Source organism: Phyllobates terribilis, unplaced genomic scaffold (genome assembly GCF_046119375.1).
Source record: "Phyllobates terribilis strain yellow unplaced genomic scaffold, ASM4611937v1 Scaffold_4__5_contigs__length_816908805, whole genome shotgun sequence".
NCBI lineage: Eukaryota > Metazoa > Chordata > Amphibia > Anura > Dendrobatidae > Phyllobates > Phyllobates terribilis.
Genome location: NW_027362764.1, coordinates 225,978,929 through 226,000,902, shown reverse-complemented (window position 1 = coordinate 226,000,902; position 21,974 = coordinate 225,978,929). Strand labels below are relative to the sequence as shown.

The 21,974-nt window shown below is 44.0% G+C and overlaps 1 protein-coding gene across 5 annotated transcripts in view; it reads right to left on the bottom strand.

The window, feature by feature from the left end:
- Positions 1-21,974, bottom strand: part of MYRIP (myosin VIIA and Rab interacting protein) — a 938,202-nt gene that overhangs the window by 130,205 nt on the left and 786,023 nt on the right. For all 5 annotated transcript variants that reach the window (XM_073678116.1, XM_073678115.1, XM_073678117.1 and 2 more), the window contains one exon: positions 2,619-2,699. In XM_073678116.1, the coding sequence (XP_073534217.1) occupies positions 2,619-2,699 (81 nt within the window). The remainder of the gene's footprint in view (positions 1-2,618; positions 2,700-21,974) is intronic.

Genomic DNA, 21,974 nt, shown 5'->3' with positions numbered 1-21,974 from the left:
CTGTCAGCTTGGAAATGCTGTTGGTCTATGTAATAGAGCAGAAGGAGCTGAGCAGGTTGATATATAGCTTTGTGGGAAAAGATTCAGTATAAGGACTAGCTCACAGGAGCATATAACTTGGACGTGTGCTATGCGATGTTTTATTGGATAGCACTCGGAACAATGTTACACGATGAGTCAGTGCAGATCTGAGCATTTTTTTCTCATGTTGTTTCGGCATGAGAAAAAAATTGCAGCATGCTGTGAGTGGCTCTGAAAATTGGATCACGTGCACCCATACAAGACCATGGATTTGTGTAAAACATCAGGCTGCACTCGGACGTCTTCTGAGTGTAGTCCGATTTTCGTGGACACAAACAATGGAGAAGATGGGGAAATTAAGTTCTCCATCTTCTCCGCACCTGTGCTGTGATTCTCTCATGCAAAAGAATCAGATCACAGTAAGATAGCACTCGACTAAAACTATGATCAGAGTTTGAGCCGAGTGTCATTACCATAATCAATCCGATTCTCTCAGAAGAATCAACTCTCATTTGAGTGAGCCCTAACCTCACTGAAATGAATGCTTATTCTACAACCCTTGGCAAAAATTATGGAATCATCGGGCTCGGAGGATGTTCATTCAGTTGTTTAATGTTGTTGAAAAAAAGCAGATCACAGACATGGCACAAAACTAAAGTCATTTCAAATGGCAACTTTATGGCTTTAAGAAACACTAAAAGAAATCAAGTAATTACCTCTCAGTAAGGGTAATTTTTTTCAGACCATAGCAGATGGAAAAAATTATGGAATCACTCAATTCTGAGGAAAAAATTATGGAATCATGAAAAACAAACACACAAAAGAACACTCCAATACATCACTAGTATTTTGTTGCACCACCTCTGGCTTTAATAACAGCTTGCAGTCCCTGAGGCATGGACTTAATGAGTCACAAACAGTACTCTTCATCAATCTGGCTCCAACTTTCTCTGATTACTGTTGCCAGATCAGCTTTGCAGGTTGGAGCCTTGTCATGGACAATTTTCTTCAACTTCCACCAAAGATTTTCAATTGGATTGAGATCCGGACTATTTGCAGGCCATGACGTTGACCTTATGTGTCTTCTTTCAAGGAATATTTTCACAGTTTTTGCTCTATGGCAGGATGCATTATCATCTTAAAAAATGATGTCATCATCCCCAAACATCCTTTCAATTGATGGGATAAGAAAACTGTCCAAAATATCAATGGAAACTTGGGCATTTATTGAAGATATAATGACAGCCATCACCCCAGTGCCTTTACCTGACATGCAGCCCCATATCATCAAAGACTGTGGAAATTTGCATGTTCTCTTCATGCAGTCATCTTTATAAATCTCCATGGAACGGCACCAAACAAAAGTTCCAGCATCATCACCTTGCCCAATGCATATTCGTGATTCATCACTGAATATGATTTTCATCCAGTCATCCACAGTCCACGATTGCTTTTCCTTAGCCCATTGTAACCTTGTTTTTTTCTGTTTAGGTGTTAATGATGGCCTTTATTTAGCTTTTCTGTATGAAAATCCCATTTCCTTTAGGCGGTTTCTTACAATTCGGTCACAGACATTGACTGCAGTTTCCTCCCATTCGTTCCTCATTTGTTTTGTTGTGCATTTCCTGTTTTGGAGACATATTGCTTTAAGTTTCCGGTCTTGACGCTTTGATGTCTTCCTTGGTCTACCAGTATGTTTGCCTTTAACAACCTTCCCATGTTGTTTGTATTTGGTCCAGATTTTAGACACAGTTGACTGTAAACAACCAACATCTTTTGCAACATTGCGTGATGATTTACCTTCTTTTAAGAGTTTGATAATCCTCTCCTTTGTTTCAATTGACATCTCTCGTGTTGGAGCCATGATTCATGTCAGTCCACTTGGTGCAACAGCTCTCCAAGGTGTGATCACTCCTTTTTAGATGCAGACTAATGAGCAGATCTAATTTGATGCAGGTGTTAGTTTTGGAAATGAAAATTTACAGGGTGATTCCATATTTTTTTCCTCAGAATTGAGTGATTCTATAATTTTTTCCCTCTGCTTGGTCTGAAAAAAATTACCCTTACTGAGTACCATATTTTTTATCTTGATTTTGTTTAGTGTTTCTTAAAGCCCTAAAGTTGCCATTTGAAATGACTTTAGTTTTGTGCCATGTCTGTGATCTGCTTTTTTTCAACAACATTAAACAATTGAATAAATATCCTCTGAGCCCGATGATTCCATAATTTTTGCCAGGGATTGTAGTGTTTTCAGTTCAATGGTAAGTAATAAGTAATTGAAAACCTATATTTTGGGAACATATCAAATTTACTGATAATCAGTAAGTAGGACCGCCTACTGGAAGTCTAAGCATAGAATATTTCGATGAATAAAATGCTAATTTTATTGATTTTTTCCCACAAATTTAAATATCAATGTGCTCAGCTCCTCTTGTTCTATAACAGACAGCTGGCAGGTCAGACAACATATTCCATATGACAGGTTCCCTTTAAAGAAATGATTTCCACCATTTACAAAAAAAAGCTTTTAATGCAGAAGAAACTTTTTGCATAAGTTCTCTGAATGCAACTAGAACAAAGAATAGACATGCACTTACGTTTTGTACAATAGTTGTAGCCAGTTCCTCAATCAGTTCTTCCTTGTGCTCCCGCAAATAACAAGCCTCATTCTGTTTATCCTGAAGGGAAAGAGAACATTTATTTTTTAAATCACTACTTTACGAAATCTAGGACACAAGACTAGATTAACCCACATCTCCGTAGAGGGCTTTGCAAGGTCATGACTTAATTCCTTGATACTACCTGCTGCTTCCATCCATAACAACCAAAGAAGACATTGCAATCAGGTAAAAATAAGAATGTCACATATACAGAAGAGAATTTTATATGGCTAAAAAAGTAACATGTAGGCCACATTCACACGTTCAGTATGTGGTCAGTATTTTACATCAGTATTTGTAAGCCAAAATAAGAAGTGGAACAATCAGAGGAGAAGTATAATAAAAACACGTCACCACTTCTGTATTCTTCACCCACTCCTTGTTTTGGATTTGAAGTACTGAGGAAAAAAATGGAATGTGTGAACATGGCCTAAATCTGAGATTTTATTACATAACTCTACAAAGCATTTTATAATCTGATACAAATGAAATATGCCCCGATTTGCAGTATATTTTGAAACTAGAAAATATATTCTATCTACTGTACAGGTGGGACAATCTCTCTTGGTACTAAATGCAGGAGAATAAGAATTTGCTTTCCTTACCTAAAGTTAGAAGCATGATAGTAGTTGGATAGACAATCATTACTTTGATTGCCTCTTCTCCCCCCTTCTGTCAATTCCTAGTGTTCTTATTTATATAGTGGCATGTAAAAGTTTGGGCACCCTTGGACAAAATTACTGTTATTGTTTACCCTAAGTCATATTGTAAGACTCATTAAAGGGTCGATTGTGACTTGTAGGATTGCTGCTTCCAACAGTTGATGCTATACAGTTCAAGTCCCCTTCCTCTCTGAAGAGGCAATTTGCATATTACATTTCCCAGAGGAGCATTGCAAGGCGAATAAGTCTCCTTACATTAGCATGCGAGAGCCGGTATGTCACTCTCCAGAAGGAGAAACGTTACCCCTTAGACCTCAGCCAGAGCTTCTCACCTAGCCAAATCAGGCTTTTATCCCAAGTCATATTGCAAGACTCGTTAAAGGGTCGATAGTGACTTGTAGGATTGCTGCTTACAACAGGTGGCGCTATAGAGTTCAAGTCCTCTTCATCTCTGAAGAGGCAATTTGCATATCCATTTGTAGAAGCCATTTTCTTTTCAACTTCAGTTGTTTTATAGATGATGTTATGTTTGAATCAAGGATTTGTTGAAATTTCATTGAATCCATTCTTCCCTCCACCCGTGAAATGTTCCCCGTGCCATTGGCTGCAACACAACCCAAAAGCATGATTGATCCACCCCATGCTTAATGGTTGGCGAGTAGTGTTGAGCGATACCTTCCGATATCAGGAAATATCGTATCGGATTGGATCGGACCGATACTCAAAAAGTATCGGATATCGCCGATTCCGATACCGGAAACCAATGCAAGTCAATGGGACACTAATATCGGAATGAAAATAAACCCTTTCTTTCCTTGTAGGTTAATTCTACATGAAGTAAAACAACTAAGAATAATGTAGAATGTATTATGCGAAAAGCCGGCAATTCATCAGCGCATACACCGGTACCCGACAATTTACAACAGAAAGAATAGAGAATCACACATAGATTAGATAGATAGAAACATGTCAGTCACATATATATGAAGTACAGGGACAGTGTTGCTTACTGTACTTGTCATTTAGTGTAAAGGATTTATTTAAAAAAATAATAGTGTTTTCATGCACCGTCTCTTTAAAAAAGCCGGCCGGCAATTCAGCATCTGTACCCGACAATTTATAACAGACAGAATAGAGCTTCACACATAGATTAGATAGATAGAAACATGTCAGTCACATATATAAGAAGTACAGTGACAGTGTTGGTTACTGTACTTGTCATTTAGTGTAAAGGATTTATTTAAAAAAATAATAGTGTTTTCATGCACCGTCTCTTTAAGAAAGCCGGCCGGCAATTCAGCATCTGTACCCGACAATTTAGAATAGAAAGAATAGAGGATCACACATAGATTAGATAGATAGAAACATGTCAGTCACACATATAAGAAGTACAGTGACAGTGTTGATTACTGTACTTGTCATTTAGTGTTAAAATAAAGGATTTATTTAAAAAAAAATTGGCGTGGGGTTCCCCTTAATTTTAGTCTCTAGCGGAGGTTAAGCAGACAGCTGGGGCAGATGTTTGAAGCCTGGGAAGGGGGTAATACCCACGGAGCTTCCCAGGCTACTAATATCAGCCCCCAGCTGAATACCTAGCCCTTACTAGCTATTAAAATGGGGGACCCCCCCCAAAAAATGACGTGGGGTCCCCCCTATTTTAATAGCTAGCAAAGGCTAGGCAGACAGCTGGGGGCTGATATTAATAGCCCAGGAAGGGAGCCATGAATATTGGCCCCCTCCCAGGCTAGAAACACCAGCCGTCAGCCGCCCCAGAAATGGCGCATCCATAGGATGCGCCAATTCTGGCACTTAGCCTCGCTCTTCCCACTGCCCTGTAGCGGTGGCAGTGGGGTAATAGGGCTGGGGTTGATGTCAGCTTATAATGCCAGCTGACATCAAGCCCAGGTTAGTAATGGAGAGGCGTCTATAAGACACCCCCATTGCTAACCCCATAGTGAAAGTTAAAAAAAAAAACACAAACACCCAGAATAAAGTCCTTTAATTGAAATAAACACACAATTCTTTATTGTTCTAAATTAAACCATACTTACCGTCACGCCCATTCCAGCTGAAGCCAACGATCTCCTGCAATAAAAGAAAAATAATAAAGCAACCTCATCCTTACCTTTCCATGGTTCCCACGACGGCTTCAGCTCTGCTACATTGAGATGACAGGCTGGACCGCAGCAGAACGCTGCCATCCAGCCTGTCATCCCGCAGACACTGAGAAGCGCAGGCATGATTGCGCTCTGCAGTGTCTGGCTGTGACGGCATAAAGATGAGACAAGTTCATGTCCAATGAACTCGGCTCACCTCATGCACGTCACTGACAGCGTGGGAGAATTCTCACGCTGAAGCGCTGAGTGCAGGAGAATTTTCCCACGCTGTCAGTGACGTGCATGAGGTGAGCCGAGTTCATTGGACATGACCTCACCTCATGCACGTCACTGACAGCGTGGGAAAATTCTCCTGCACTCAGCGCTTCAGCGTGAGAATTCTCCCACGCTGTCAGTGACGTGCATGAGGTGAGCCGAGTTCATTGGACATGAACTCGTCTCATCTTTATGCCGTCACTGCCAGACACTGCAGAGCGCAATCATGCCTGCGCTTCTCAGTGTCTGCGGGATGACAGGCTGGATGGCAGCGTTCTGCTGCGGTCCAGCCTGTCATCTCGATGTAGCAGAGCTGAAGCCGTCGTGGGAACCATGGAAAGGTAAGGATGAGGTTGCTTTATTATTTTTCTTTTATTGCAGGAGATCGTTGGCTTCAGCTGGAATGGGCGTGATGGTAAGTATAGTTTAATTTAGAACAATAAAGAATTGTGTCTTTATTTCAATTAAAGGACTTTTTTCTGGGTGTTGTGTTTTTTTTAAATACTTTACTAGAAATTCATGGTGGTCATGTCTAATATTGGCGTGACCCCATGAATTTCGGGCTTAGGGCCAGCTGATAATGCCAAGTTGGCCTTAACCCCTTTATTACCCAGTGAGCCACCGCACCAGGGCCCTGGATGAGTTGGGTACAGCGCCAGAAGATGGCGCTTCTATGAAGGCGCCATTTTCCGGGGCGGCTGCGGACTGCAATTTGCAGCGGGTGGGGCCCAGAAAGCTTGGGCCTCCCTGCGCTGCAGATTCCAGCCCCCAGCGGCCTAGTTGTACCTGGCTGGACACAAAAATAGGGCGAAGCCCCACGTATTTTTTTTTTAAATTATTTCATGAAATTCATGAAATAATTAAGAAAAAAAGGGCTTCCCTATATTGTTGTGTCCGGCCAGGTACAAATAGGCAGCTGGTGGTTGGGGGCAGCCCGTTCCTGCCTGCTGTACCTGGCTGGACCCAAATATAGTGCGAAGCTCCACGTCAATTTTTTTTTAATTATTTCATGAAATAATTTTTTAAAAAAAGGGCTTCCCTATATTGTTGTGTCCGGCCAGGTACAAATAGGCAGCTGGTGGTTGGGGGCAGCCCGTTCCTGCCTGCTGTATCTGGCTGGACACAAATATAGGACGAAGCCCCACATCAATTTTTTTTAAATTATTTCATGAATTTCCTGAAATAATTAAAAAAAATTGACGTGGAGCTTCGCACTATATTTGTGTCCAGCCAGGTACAGCAGGCAGGAACGGGCTGCCCCCAACCACCAGCTGCCTATTTGTACCTGGCCGGACACAACAATATAGGGAATAGTGTTGAGCCACCCCCGTAGTGTTCGAGTTCGGTTCGGTTCGTCGAACACCCGTGTGTTCGCCGAACTGTTCGTCGAACTGTTCGTCGAACACCTTCGAACACCGTTAAAAACAATGACAGGCAAACAAAAACACATAGAAACACATAGAAAACACCTTCAAAGGTGTCCAAAAGCTGACAAACTGCTCAGAAGACATAACTAACACATGGAAAAGTGACAAGTACATATAGTCATGCGAAAATAAAAGAGGTGGAGGAGTAAAAGGAGGGGGAGACACAGATATAGGCATGTCATGCCCTTCTAAAATCCAAAAAGTGAGAAGCCGACACGGCCAGTCCGCTCCTGCCCGTGCCACCTCCGTGTCGCCGGGTTTGTGCCAGAGCCGCGGTGAACCCTGACGGCCAGCCACCCTCTCCCAATACTGGTGCCTGTCCGCTGGTGGGTCGAGCGAGCCCCCCTGTGGTGGAGGCAGCTCTAAGCTTTTTAATTTAAATTGTCTCTCTAATTTGAATGAATACACTTTAAATCCATTTACAAGGATCTATTGGAGGGCAAGTCTCATGCCAGCAGCCGCGTAATTCCAGCTCCAGTAGCGTCCACTAAAGCTGCTGCAGTTAAAAAGCTTTTATAAGGATCGAGCTCGGCTGTCCACCGCAAGGCATCCTAATGCCAGTCCCAGCCCCTATGCCTTGGGGTGCCTCCTGATGCTCTTCACTAAGTATCCCATGGTCCCGAATCATTTCCTTTGAAAAAATTAAGTGTCTAAACTACAGGTGGTGTAGCTTGCTTAACAGCCGGGATAATCCGCTGACTAGCAGACACTGCTACTAGGCACAAAGTATTTCCTGGGCTAGATGCAGTTAAAAATTTGTAATTAGATACTCTCGTTGGATGCTGAGAAAGCATTCCATAGAGTCTCCTGGCACGCCATACATGATTCTCTTAAAAAGCTTGGGGTAGGGGTCTAGGGGACCCTTTTATAGCCAAAATCACGGCTCTGTATCGCAATACGTCACCTAGGCTGAAGATAAATGGAACTGTAGCACCCTGAGGGCTCGGTTGCTACAGACGTATTGCACCTCACCCAGAGGTGTGATATCTCACTCTCAGGTAAGGATGGAGTGTGGATCAGGACCCGACACCTGCATGCATTACACCACATTGCCGTGGGGCAGGGCGACCAATATGCCCCTGAGATGGGCACGACAGTCCCTGTCCCTGGCTGGAGTGGGGGGAGGGAACACTGAGGAAGGGGAACCCTGTAGTGCAGGAGCAGGGAGGAAGCAGTTCCTGGGTGCATTGAGAAGGGAGTATAAAAGGTGGGCACCATCTTAGTTCAGTGCAGAGAAGTCTGAGCAGAAGTGGCAGGGAGCAGGGGCTCTGCATGAGCTCTGCTCCGGAGGCGGGCCTAGTAACAGAGGCCCAGGCCTGGAAGAGGGAGAAGGAAGGAAGAGGAGCGGAGAAGGCTCCAGGAACGAGGAATGAAGGGATCCCAGGGGTGCGGACGGGCGAGTCGCCACCGCACGCCCGAATCCACCTGCGTGGAGGGGTCAGGCCAAAGGGGGAGACCAGTCCCCGAACTAATGGAGGCAGGAAACGACCCTCAGCTAGAAACCGGAGGCTCTGACATTTTATGTGGCGCAGCCCCTCGCTACACCCGCTAGGAAGGCACCACATAGGGTCAGGGAAACTGGCGCCAAGTTTACCAAGAGGAGGCCCGAGGCAGCCGGACAGAAGTGTTGGTAAGAAAGGCCAGACAAAGGACACACAAAGGGGGTCCTGTGAAGTGCTCCAAAGTTATCTGGGAGTTGTCTGAGCCCCTCACCTGGTGAGCACAGTACGACGTGGGCAGCCGTTACCTGCAGACGTGGTCTGGATAATAAGAACTGTGAGTAAAGGCCCTGGACTGCATCACTGACTCCGTGTCGTTACTGCTGCTGCCCTGCACCATCACCCCCATCCTCCGCATACACTGCCCTGAGGCTATACTCCTCCCGTGGGGAGTTATGCTACGCTCTGCTGCACCCACAACACCAGCCTCAGCGGTCTGCCCTGGAGCGGCGGTTCACTCTGACCGCAATCCACGGGTGGCGTAGTCGGACATTTAAACATCAAAACCACATAAATAGTTCCGCCACTGGTTTGACCGCCCTGAGCCACGGAACCGGGTTGCCGCCACGGAGACTACAACCACCAGCATCCACCAAAAAGGGTCCGGCTCCGGGTGTCCCAAGGCCCAGGGGGCGCGTCAGAACATTTTCATCACCTTTCACAATCACCAATGGGACAAGGCAGGGATGTTCTCTGTCCCCTCTCTTATACATCCTAGTGACGGAGCACCTGCTCTCATCAATTCGCCATAACCCCAATATTAGGTGGATTGAGGTGGGAGGCACCGAGTACAAGTGCTCTCTATTTGCTGATGATGTCCTAGTATATATCACTCAATCACATATATCCATCCCTGCTGTTATGGCTGAAATAGATCACTTTGTTACATGGTCAAATTTTAAAATCAATGCAGCGAAGTCTGAGGCCCTCGATGTCTCCCTCCCCAAATCCATATAGGATTCCATCCAGTCCAACTTTCCCTTTGCCTGTCCCTCACAGGGTATCAAATACTTAGGAATTCCTATTCATAGAGACCTCTCCCATCTATGTTATCTTAATTTTGGGCCCTTTATTGAACAACTCCATACAGACCACGGTTGGCAAGTTAGAACTGTCAGATTCACTACGTGAACCGCTGGTGTTTTGTGGAAAAGCACATGTACACTGCGTTCCAAATTATTATGCAAAAAGTGTTTAGGAGTGATAAGGGAAGAATTTGTTTGTTTGTCAGTTAAACTCATTGATGGTGATGTGTGTCAGGGCTCTTTATATCACTGTAAGCAATTGCAGACACCTGTGCTAATTAGTTTGGCAGGTGTGTCCAATGAAAGGCAAGACTACTTAAGAAGGCTCTCTCACATTATTAAGCAGCCTACATTTTCTGCCAAAATGGGAAAGAAAAAGGATGTGTCGGCTGCTGAGAAGCAACAAATTGTGGAGTGTTTAGGTCAAGGCATGACTACAATCAACATTGTGCGAGGATCAGGATGAAGTGTCTTGGCAATCAAGAAGTATGTAGCTGATTCACAGTACACACGTGTGCGTGCTGATAAGGGCAAATTGAGGACTCTTTCCTACAGGCAATTACGTCAGGTTGAAAGAGCAGCGGCCAAAAAGCCTTGTCATAGCAGCAGACAAGTTTTTGAAGCTGCTTGTGCCTCCAACGTCCCCCGAACAACAAGATGCAGGGTCCTTCAGAGGTTTGCAGCTGTGCATACGCCATCCTGTCGACCTCCTCTATCCACTTCACACAAGCAGAAACGGCTCCAGTGGGCCAAACATTACATGAAGACTGATTTCAAAACAGTTTTGTTCACGGATGAGTGCCGTGCAGCGCTCGATGGTCCAGATGGATGGAGTGGAGGATGGCTGGTTGATGGACACCCCACGCAAACACGGCTACAGCGCCAACAAGGAGGAGGTGGAGTAATGTTTTGGGCTGGAATCATGGGGAGAGAGATTGTCGGCCCCTTTAGGATCCCTGAAGGCGCTAAAGATGAACTCCATAATGTATGTGGATTTTCTCAAACAGCACTTCCTGCCATGGTTCAAGAAGAAGAACCGTGTATTTCACAGCAAGATCATTTTTCTGCATGATAATGCACCATCTCATGCTGCACATAAAACATCTGCATCTCTGGCTGATATGGGCATAAAAGGGGACAAACTTATGGTGTGACCCCCATGCTCCCCTGACCTCTACCCCATTCAGAACCTTTGGAGCATCATTAAAAGGAGTGTCTATGATGGCGGGAGGCAGTTCACATCTAAGCAACAGCTCTGGGAGGGTATTCTGTCCTCATGCAAAACAATTGAAGCAGAAACCATCCAAAACCTGACAAATTCAATGGACGAGAGAGTTCAGAAGCTCCTTTCGAACAAGGGGTCCTATGTGAAAATGTAACATCACCTAGAATAAAGTTTTGAGTTGAAAACTGTTTGATTTCAGTTTCTAACAACCTGCTAATGCTTATAATTTCAAAAATGACCATTTTTTTGGTCTTTATTAAAATGAAAAGGTTGATCGAAAAGTTTGGGGGATCTAAGAGTGTGGCAACCCAGTAGTCATGATTACTTCGAATTCTGACAATATGAGGGTCATGCTGCAGGTAGTGCAGCAAGAAGACACTTATGTGTCTTGCGCATCTCGGAGCCCCAAAATTATTTTCCGGGCTAGATGCAGCTAAAAATTATTTTAAATTTTAAATCTGGTGAAGCTTTAGTATAGATGGCCTAATAGGATCAGTGCTGCACACTGCTACAAAGCCCAAATTATTTTCCAGTCAAGATACAGATAAACATGATTAGTAATTTGAAAGCTTAAAACGGTTGGTAGGGTGATTTTAACCAATCATCAAGCTTTTACTCTCCCCAGGATGACACAGGGGTAGAAAAGTCGTTTCGGATCCATGATTTGTTCATCTTTATGAACGTGAGTCTGTCTACATTATCAGTGGAGAGCCGCGTGCGCTTATCTGTCAGCACACCACCAGCAGCGCTGAACACACGTTCAGACAGAACGCTGGCTGCGGGGCATGACAAGATCTCCAAGGCGTAAGTGGCTAGCTCCGGCCATTTATCCAGATTGGAAGCCCAAAAAGAGCAAGGGTCCAGTGACACAGTCGTGGCTTCAATGTTTACTTGGAGATACTCCTGTACCATCGTCTCTAGGCGTTGACTATGTGTCAGACTTCTTGTCTCCTGTGGCCTTGCAAAGGATGGGCTAAAAAAGTGGTGAAATGATTCCGCAAAATTGATGTTACCAGCAGATACTGTGGTTCTGTTATGGTTTGAGTGCTGAACACTTGACGGTCCCACGGTTGGCAAGTTGGAACTGTGAGATTCACTACGTGCACCACTGGTATTTTGTGGAAAAGCACATGTAAGATTCTGCAACAGTCTCTGCTGATACTCCTGCATGCGTGCATCCCTTTCTATGGCAGGAATAATTTCTGCAAATTTACTTTTGTACCGGGGATCTAACAGTGTGGCAACCCAGTAGTCAGGATTATTTCTAATTCTCACAATTCGAGGGTCATGTTGCAGGTAGTGCAGCAAGAAGGCACTCATGTGTGTTGCGCATCCAGGAGCACCAAGTCCCTGTTGTGTTGGTGGCGAGGTAACAATCATGCTTCCTTCCTCTGTCCTCTCCCCCCAACCTCGCACAACAGAAATGTGATCAAGGTCTCCCTCATCTGATGAGTCTTCCATCAGTTCGTCCTCCACTTCTTCCTGGGCTCCTGCACCTTCCTCACTAGTTTGGCTGCTACCATGCGCCCTGGTAAAACCATCTCCCCCACCCTCACATGCCTGCCGCCTTGGTGCTGCCGACCGTCTGGACCTTGCAGATGTTAGCCCTTCCGCATACAACTCCTCCTCCTCTACTTCCTCCACCTCCTCTTGTGCCACCACCTGACTCCGAATTCTGTTTAACATGTGCTCCAGCATGTAAATCACCGGAATAGTCATGCTGATAATGGCATCGTCAGCACTAAACATCTTCGTCGCCATTTCAAAACTGTGCAGAAGGGTGCATAGGTCCCTGATCTGAGACCACTCCTCCAGCGTGATTTGCCCCACCTCTGAATCTCGTTGGCCCAGGCTATACGTCAGAACGTATTGCACCAGGGCTTGTCGGTGCTGCCACAGTCGCTGCAACATGTGCAGAGTTGAATTCCACCGGGTAGGCACATCGCATTTTAGCCGGTGAAGTGGCAGGCCCAACGACTTCTGTAGAGATGTAAGTCGCTGAGCTGCGGGATGCGAACGGCGGAAGTGAGCACACAGCGACCGTGCCCTCTGCAGAAGGCCATCTAGTCTGGGATAGTGGGCTAAAAATTGCTGGACAACCAGGTTCAACACGTGAGCCATACAAGGCACGTGTGTGACATTGCCCCGGCGATGGGCCGCACCCAGGTTTGCAGCATTGTCGCACACGGCCTTCCCTGGTTTCAGGTCCAGTGGAGACAACCATTCATGAAATTGGTTCTCCAGAGCTGACCACAACTCCTCAGCTGTGTGACTCACATTTCCCAGACATTTCAATGTAAAAACCGCCTGATGACGTTGAGCCCTACTGCCAGCATAGTAAGGAGGTGTGCAGGATCCCTTCTGCGCAGTTAGAAAGCTTGTGGCATGACCAGACAGGCTTTGGGTGCAGGTGGAAGACCGAGAGGAGGTTGAGGAGGCAGAAGCAGTGGAGGAAAAATGACATAAAGAGGATTGACGCACAACTCGTGGGGACGGCAAGACTTGGACAGCAGCCCCTTGTCCTGCTGTCACCATAGTTACCCAGTGCCCAGTCAGCGACATGTAACGCCCCTGTCCATGCCTACTCGTCCAAGTGTCTGTGGTGAAATGCACCCTGTCACACACAGAGTTTCTCAAAGAAGCGGTGATGTTGTGTGCGACATGCTGGTGGAGCGCAGGCACACCTTTCTTTGAGAAGTAGTGCCGACTGGGCATCTGGTACTGGGGCACTGCGACGGACATAAGGTCTCGAAAATCCTCTGTGTCCACCAGGCGGAAAGGCAGCATTTCTGTAGCCAAGAGCTTGCAGATGGTGAAATTCAACCTCTTAGCTTTCTCATGGCTAGGAGGAAATGGTCTTTTACTTGTCCACATCTGAGGGACCGAGGGCTGGCTATTGTGCTTAGACGGGGTTGATAAGGGTGTCCCCGGCAAACTGCCGGTCTGTGAGGAAGATGCAGGTGGACATGTTAGGTTGCCTTGATCCAAAGGTGGTGCTATCGATGTCGGACAGCGCTCAACACCAGCTGGTGTTCCCACCTCCAAAGAAAATGATGACCTGCCAATCACGCTGGCTGTTGCGGGTAAAGATGTGGCAGGTCTGCGCCCCAAAACAGGTGTGACTGCTGTCCCCCCAGTCACAGAGGATGAAGAGGCCGCGGATGCACAAGATATGGCAGACGGTGGTTGGCCCGGCCGGCTAGGCCGCATTGTAGCACACTGAGCTTCCCACTGCAACTTATGCTTCATGTCCATGTGCCGGTTCATGCATGAAGTACTCAAACTATGTATTTTTTGGCCTCTACTTAGCTTTTGCTGACAAATGTTACAGATAACACGAGTTGGGTCATCTTTATCGATCTGAAAAAATGCCCAGGCTATGCAAGGCTTAGCACCCATGCGACCTGAAGAGCCACCACGACTTGTGGTGAGAGGCAGAGTTGTGTTTGAGGATGCAGTTGTTGACGTGCTTCCAGTACTACGTCTCTGTCCAGGAAGGCGCAACCTGACCTCGTCGTCACTAGCATCTTCCTCCACCTCCTCTGCTGACCTCATCTCTTGGCTGACTGTGGGTTGACAGTAAGTGGGATCTCCAACCTCATCATCATCACCCTGTGTGTTATCACACCCGTCGTCCTCAGAGCCAACCTGTTCCTGCCCTGACAAAAAACTAAAGTTGTCGCTCCAATCAGGTATTTGAGTCTTATCATCGTCTTCCTCATTGTCTCCACCAACAGGAGTTACAGTTTGGGAATGAGGGTCTACATTATGGTCAGAACCTTCTGCGTCTGGTCCTGGATCCGACTCATAAAGATTCTGGGCATCAGTGCAGATCATTTCCTCGTCTGGATTCACAGAAGCGCTGGAGTCGACCTCTGATTCCCAGGCTATAATATGAGTAAACAGCTCTTCAGACTCAACCATCTGTTCTACCTCATACTCAGACGGGCAGCTGGAGATTTGGGAGCTGTGAGGAAGCAAGTGCGATTTGGGTGACACCTTTGAGGACTGGAGTATTTGTGATGTTGAAGTTGATGTGGAGGAGAGCCCACTTAATGGAGCACTTGATATCCATTGAAGCACCTGCTGTTTTTGTGCCTCATCTGGAATTTGTAGCGATTGGCGTGGCCGTAAGAAAGGGATCTTATCACATTGTCCGCTAAAAGAAGTAGACATTTTAGTTTGGCTGGAAGATGGTCTTTCTTCTGCAGATGTTACTGTTGCTTTAACACCTACCCCACGGACACAACCTTTTTTCCCCTTCCCAACACGCCTATTCCCCTTTCCACCAGCAGCAGGCCTTTTTCCACTCATTTTGGTGGTTAACTAATTCACAACTCTGGAGTTGTTTGCACAAAAAAACAATGGATGGTAACCGAGCAGAGCTGAGTGGCCAAACTGTGGTATTAGGCCAAAACTATTGGCTGGGTTAGATGCAGAAAAAAATTATATTCAATTTGCAACCTGATGGAGGTCAGTATAGATGGACTAATACAACAAGTCCCACACACAGCTAGAAGCCCAATATTTTTTCAGAGGTAGATGCAGAAAAAAATATATTCAGTTTGCAACCTGATGGAGGTCAGTATAGGTGGACTAATAGAACAAGTCCCACACACTGCTAGAAGGCCAAATATTTTTTCAGAGCTAGATGCAGAAAAAAATTATATTCAGTTTGCAACCTGATGGAGGTCAGTATAGATGGATTAATAGAACAAGACCCACACACAGCTAGAAGCCCAATATTTTTTCAGAGGTAGATGCAGAAAAAAATATATTCAGTTTGCAACCTGATGGAGGTCAGTATAGATGGACTAATACAACAAGTCCCACACACAGCTAGAAGCCCAATATTTTTTCAGAGGTAGATGCAGAAAAAAATATATTCAGTTTGCAACCTGATGGAGGTCAGTATAGGTGGACTAATAGAACAAGTCCCACACACTGCTAGAAGGCCAAATATTTTTTCAGAGCTAGATGCAGAAAAAAATTATATTCAGTTTGCAACCTGATGGAGGTCAGTATAGATGGATTAATAGAACAAGACCCACACACAGCTAGAAGCCCAATATTTTTTCAGAGCTAGATGCAGAAAAAAATTATATTCAGTTTGCAACCTGATGGAGGTCAGTATAGATGGATTAATAGAACAAGACCCACACACAGCTAGAAGCCCAATATTTTTTCAGAGCTAGATGCAGAAAAAAATTATATTCAGTTTGCAACCTGATGGAGGTCAGTATAGATTGATTAATAGAACAAGACCCACACACAGCTAGAAGCCCAATATTTTTTCAGAGCTAGATGCAGAAAAAAATTAGATTCAGTTTGCAACCTGATGGAGGTCAGTATAGATGGATTAATAGAACAAGACCCACACACAGCTAGAAGCCCAATATTTTTTCAGAGGTAGATGCAGAAAAAAATATATTCAGTTTGCAACCTGATGGAGGTCAGTATAGATGGACTAATACAACAAGTCCCACACACAGCTAGAAGCCCAATATTTTTTCAGAGGTAGATGCAGAAAAAAATATATTCAGTTTGCAACCTGATGGAGGTCAGTATAGGTGTACTAATAGAACAAGTCCCACACACTGCTAGAAGGCCAAATATTTTTTCAGAGCTAGATGCAGAAAAAAATTATATTCAGTTTGCAACCTGATGGAGGTCAGTATAGATGGATTAATAGAACAAGACCCACACACAGCTAGAAGCCCAATATTTTTTCAGAGCTAGATGCAGAAAAAAATTATATTCAGTTTGCAACCTGATGGAGGTCAGTATAGATGGATTAATAGAACAAGACCCACACACAGCTAGAAGCCCAATATTTTTTCAGAGCTAGATGCAGAAAAAAATTATATTCAGTTTGCAACCTGATGGAGGTCAGTATAGATGGATTAATAGAACAAGACTCACACACAGCTAGAAGCCCAATATTTTTTCAGAGCTAGATGCAGAAAAAAATTAGATTCAGTTTGCAACCTGATGGAGGTCAGTATAGATGGATTAATAGAACAAGACCCACACACAGCTAGAAGCCCAATATTTTTTCAGAGGTAGATGCAGAAAAAAATATATTCAGTTTGCAACCTGATGGAGGTCAGTATAGATGGACTAATACAACAAGTCCCACACACAGCTAGAAGCCCAATATTTTTTCAGAGGTAGATGCAGAAAAAAATATATTCAGTTTGCAACCTGATGGAGGTCAGTATAGGTGGACTAATAGAACAAGTCCCACACACTGCTAGAAGGCCAAATATTTTTTCAGAGCTAGATGCAGAAAAAAATTATATTCAGTTTGCAACCTGATGGAGGTCAGTATAGATGGATTAATAGAACAAGACCCAGACACAGCTAGAAGCCCAATATTTTTTCAGAGCTAGATGCAGAAAAAAATTATATTCAGTTTGCAACCTGATGGAGGTCAGTATAGATGGATTAATAGAACAAGACCCACACACAGCTAGAAGCCCAATATTTTTTCAGAGCTAGATGCAGAAAAAAATTATATTCAGTTTGCAACCTGATGGAGGTCAGTATAGATGTATTAATAGAACAAGACCCACGCACAGCTAGAAGCCCAATATTTTTTCAGAGCTAGATGCAGAAAAAAATTAGATTCAGTTTGCAACCTGATGGAGGTCAGTATAGATGGATTAATAGAACAAGACCCACACACAGCTAGAAGCCCAATATTTTTTCAGAGGTAGATGCAGAAAAAAATATATTCAGTTTGCAACCTGATGGAGGTCAGTATAGATGGACTAATACAACAAGTCCCACACACAGCTAGAAGCCCAATATTTTTTCAGAGCTAGATGCAGAAAAAAATTATATTCAGTTTGCAACCTGATGGAGGTCAGTATAGATGGATTAATAGAACAAGACCCACACACAGCTAGAAGCCCAATATTTTTTCAGAGCTAGATGCAGAAAAAAATTATATTCAGTTTGCAACCTGATGGAGGTCAGTATAGATGGATTAATAGAACAAGACCCACACACAGCTAGAAGCCCAATATTTTTTCAGAGCTAGATGCAGAAAAAAATTAGATTCAGTTTGCAACCTGATGGAGGTCAGTATAGATGGATTAATAGAACAAGACCCACACACAGCTAGAAGCCCAATATTTTTTCAGAGGTAGATGCAGAAAAAAATATATTCAGTTTGCAACCTGATGGAGGTCAGTATAGATGGACTAATACAACAAGTCCCACACACAGCTAGAAGCCCAATATTTTTTCAGAGGTAGATGCAGAAAAAAATATATTCAGTTTGCAACCTGATGGAGGTCAGTATAGGTGTACTAATAGAACAAGTCCCACACACTGCTAGAAGGCCAAATATTTTTTCAGAGCTAGATGCAGAAAAAAATTATATTCAGTTTGCAACCTGATGGAGGTCAGTATAGATGGATTAATAGAACAAGACCCACACACAGCTAGAAGCCCAATATTTTTTCAGAGCTAGATGCAGAAAAAAATTATATTCAGTTTGCAACCTGATGGAGGTCAGTATAGATGGATTAATAGAACAAGACCCACACACAGCTAGAAGCCCAATATTTTTTCAGAGCTAGATGCAGAAAAAAATTATATTCAGTTTGCAACCTGATGGAGGTCAGTATAGATGGATTAATAGAACAAGACTCACACACAGCTAGAAGCCCAATATTTTTTCAGAGCTAGATGCAGAAAAAAATTAGATTCAGTTTGCAACCTGATGGAGGTCAGTATAGATGGATTAATAGAACAAGACCCACACACAGCTAGAAGCCCAATATTTTTTCAGAGGTAGATGCAGAAAAAAATATATTCAGTTTGCAACCTGATGGAGGTCAGTATAGATGGACTAATACAACAAGTCCCACACACAGCTAGAAGCCCAATATTTTTTCAGAGGTAGATGCAGAAAAAAATATATTCAGTTTGCAACCTGATGGAGGTCAGTATAGGTGGACTAATAGAACAAGTCCCACACACTGCTAGAAGGCCAAATATTTTTTCAGAGCTAGATGCAGAAAAAAATTATATTCAGTTTGCAACCTGATGGAGGTCAGTATAGATGGATTAATAGAACAAGACCCAGACACAGCTAGAAGCCCAATATTTTTTCAGAGCTAGATGCAGAAAAAAATTATATTCAGTTTGCAACCTGATGGAGGTCAGTATAGATGGATTAATAGAACAAGACCCACACACAGCTAGAAGCCCAATATTTTTTCAGAGCTAGATGCAGAAAAAAATTATATTCAGTTTGCAACCTGATGGAGGTCAGTATAGATGTATTAATAGAACAAGACCCACGCACAGCTAGAAGCCCAATATTTTTTCAGAGCTAGATGCAGAAAAAAATTAGATTCAGTTTGCAACCTGATGGAGGTCAGTATAGATGGATTAATAGAACAAGACCCACACACAGCTAGAAGCCCAATATTTTTTCAGAGGTAGATGCAGAAAAAAATATATTCAGTTTGCAACCTGATGGAGGTCAGTATAGATGGACTAATACAACAAGTCCCACACACAGCTAGAAGCCCAATATTTTTTCAGAGCTAGATGCAGAAAAAAATTATATTCAGTTTGCAACCTGATGGAGGTCAGTATAGATGGATTAATAGAACAAGACCCACACACAGCTAGAAGCCCAATATTTTTTCAGAGCTAGATGCAGAAAAAAATTATATTCAGTTTGCAACCTGATGGAGGTCAGTATAGATGGATTAATAGAACAAGACCCACACACAGCTAGAAGCCCAATATTTTTTCAGAGCTAGATGCAGAAAAAAATTAGATTCAGTTTGCAACCTGATGGAGGTCAGTATAGATGGATTAATAGAACAAGACCCACACACAGCTAGAAGCCCAATATTTTTTCAGAGCTAGATGCAGAAAAAAATTAGATTCAGTTTGCAACCTGATGGAGGTCAGTATAGATGGACTAATAGAATGATGCTATGCCCAAAAGATTTTACTTCACTAGGTGCAGTAAAAAAATTGGTATTCTATACACAGGTGGTATATCTTGCAACACAGATAGGCTACTTCACTGACTAACACACTCTGCAATAGGCCAAAAAGGATTAGCTTTGCTAGATTCAGCCAAATGCTGTGAAAAAAACTTGCACAGCACTGGCACAGACCTGCCTGGCAAAAACTGATAGGAACTGATGTAACCTAGTCCTGAAAAGGACTCCAATTACAATTAGTCTTTACTCCCACAACCTATCTATTTAAGAGCACAGACCTGCCTGATAAAAGTCGTAGGAAATGCTGTAACCTAGTCCTTAAAAGGACTGCAATCACAACTATTCCCTACTCCCAAGCTATCTGTATATTTGTGCGAAAATTGGCTTGAAATTAACAAGGTATAGCGCACACAGCAACAGCGGTGCCGTCTAACACGCAGCTGCAGCAGTGAGAAAATGGTGGCGACGGGGAAAATGGCTTGGTCTTATAGGGCAAGGACATGTGACATACACTGCCAATGACACATGCCCTTGCTTGTGTGAAAAAAAGCACTTCGCTCCGTGTGTGCGCTGCTGATAGGCTGACAGATTGCACCTCCCCACTGTAAATGCGGGAAAGAGAAAAAAAAATGGAGATCTTCATTGTTCCTGCAGAGATCCATCCCCTGCCCCTCCCCCCACCCCGCTGTACACTCAAACTGCGTATAAACATTAATTTTCATCATTACTGAGAAAAAATCCAGTTATGATTTTGGTGCACGAACAGTTATCGAACATAACCTCGAACAGCCGAATTTTTCTCAAATTGTTCGTGTTCGCCGAACGGCTCGAACACCGCCCAAAACAGCTCGAATTTGAGATTGGCGAACAGTTCGAGTAGAACAACGCTCATCTCTAATAGGGAAGCCCTTTTTTTCTTTATTATTTCATGAATTTCATGAAATAATTAAAAAAAAAAATACGTGGGGCTTCTCCCTATTTTTGTGTCCAGCCAGGTACAACTAGGCAGCTGGCGGCTGGAATCCGCAGCGCAGGGAGGCCCAAGCTTTCTGGGCCCCCCCCCCGCTGCAAATTGCAGTCCGCAGCCGCCCCGGAATATGGCGCGTTCATAGAAGCTGGATGCTGTACCTGGCTGGCATACAAAAATATGGCAAAGCCCACGTCAAAATTTTTGGGAAAAATTTATTAAAAAATAAATAATAATTTAGGGACTGCATCTTTATTAACTCCTCAAATGTCATTTAGTGTTAAAATAAAGGATTTATTTAAAAAAAAAATTGGCGTGGGATCCCCCATAATTTTAGTCTCTAGCGGAGGTTAAGCAGACGGCTGGGGAAGATGTTTGAAGCCTGGGAAGGGGGTAATACCCACGGATCTTCCCAGACTACTAATATCAGCCCCCAGCTGAATACCTAGCCTTTACTAGCTATTAAAATGGGGGACCCTCCCAAAAAAATGACGTGGGGTCCCCCCTAATTTAATAGCTAGCAAAGGCTAGGCAGACAGCTTGGGGCTGATATTAATAGCCCAGGAAGGGTGCCATGAATATTGGCCCCATCCCAGGCTAGAAACACCAGCCGTCAGCCGCCCCAGAAATGGCGCATCCATAGGATGCGCCAATTCTGGCACTTAGCCTCGCTCTTCCACACTGCCCTGGTGCGGTGGCAGAGGGTAATAGGGTTGGGGTTCATGTCAGCGCCAGCTGCCATGAAGCCCAGGTTAGTAATGATGGGCGTCTATAAGACACCCCCATTACTAACCTACAAAGTGTTAAAAAGAAAAAACACACTACACCCAGAAAAAAATAATTTATTTGAAATAAAACACACAATTTTATTTAATTCTTAGTTTACTAAAAAAAAATAGTTACCTGTCCACATTCCTGCGCTGATCTCCCATGCACAGCTGTCACATCTGGAGATGGTGACAGCTGTGCATGGCTGCTGTAAGCTCACACTGCCGGGAGCACGTCCGCTCCCGGCAGCGGGAGCCACTGACTGAGGTCACCGGAGTGCATTCAGTCAGCGCTGCTCCGGAGACCTCCTTTACGGCCCTGCTGTACCGTTGGAATTTCTCACGATACAGCAGGGCCGTAAAGGAGTTGA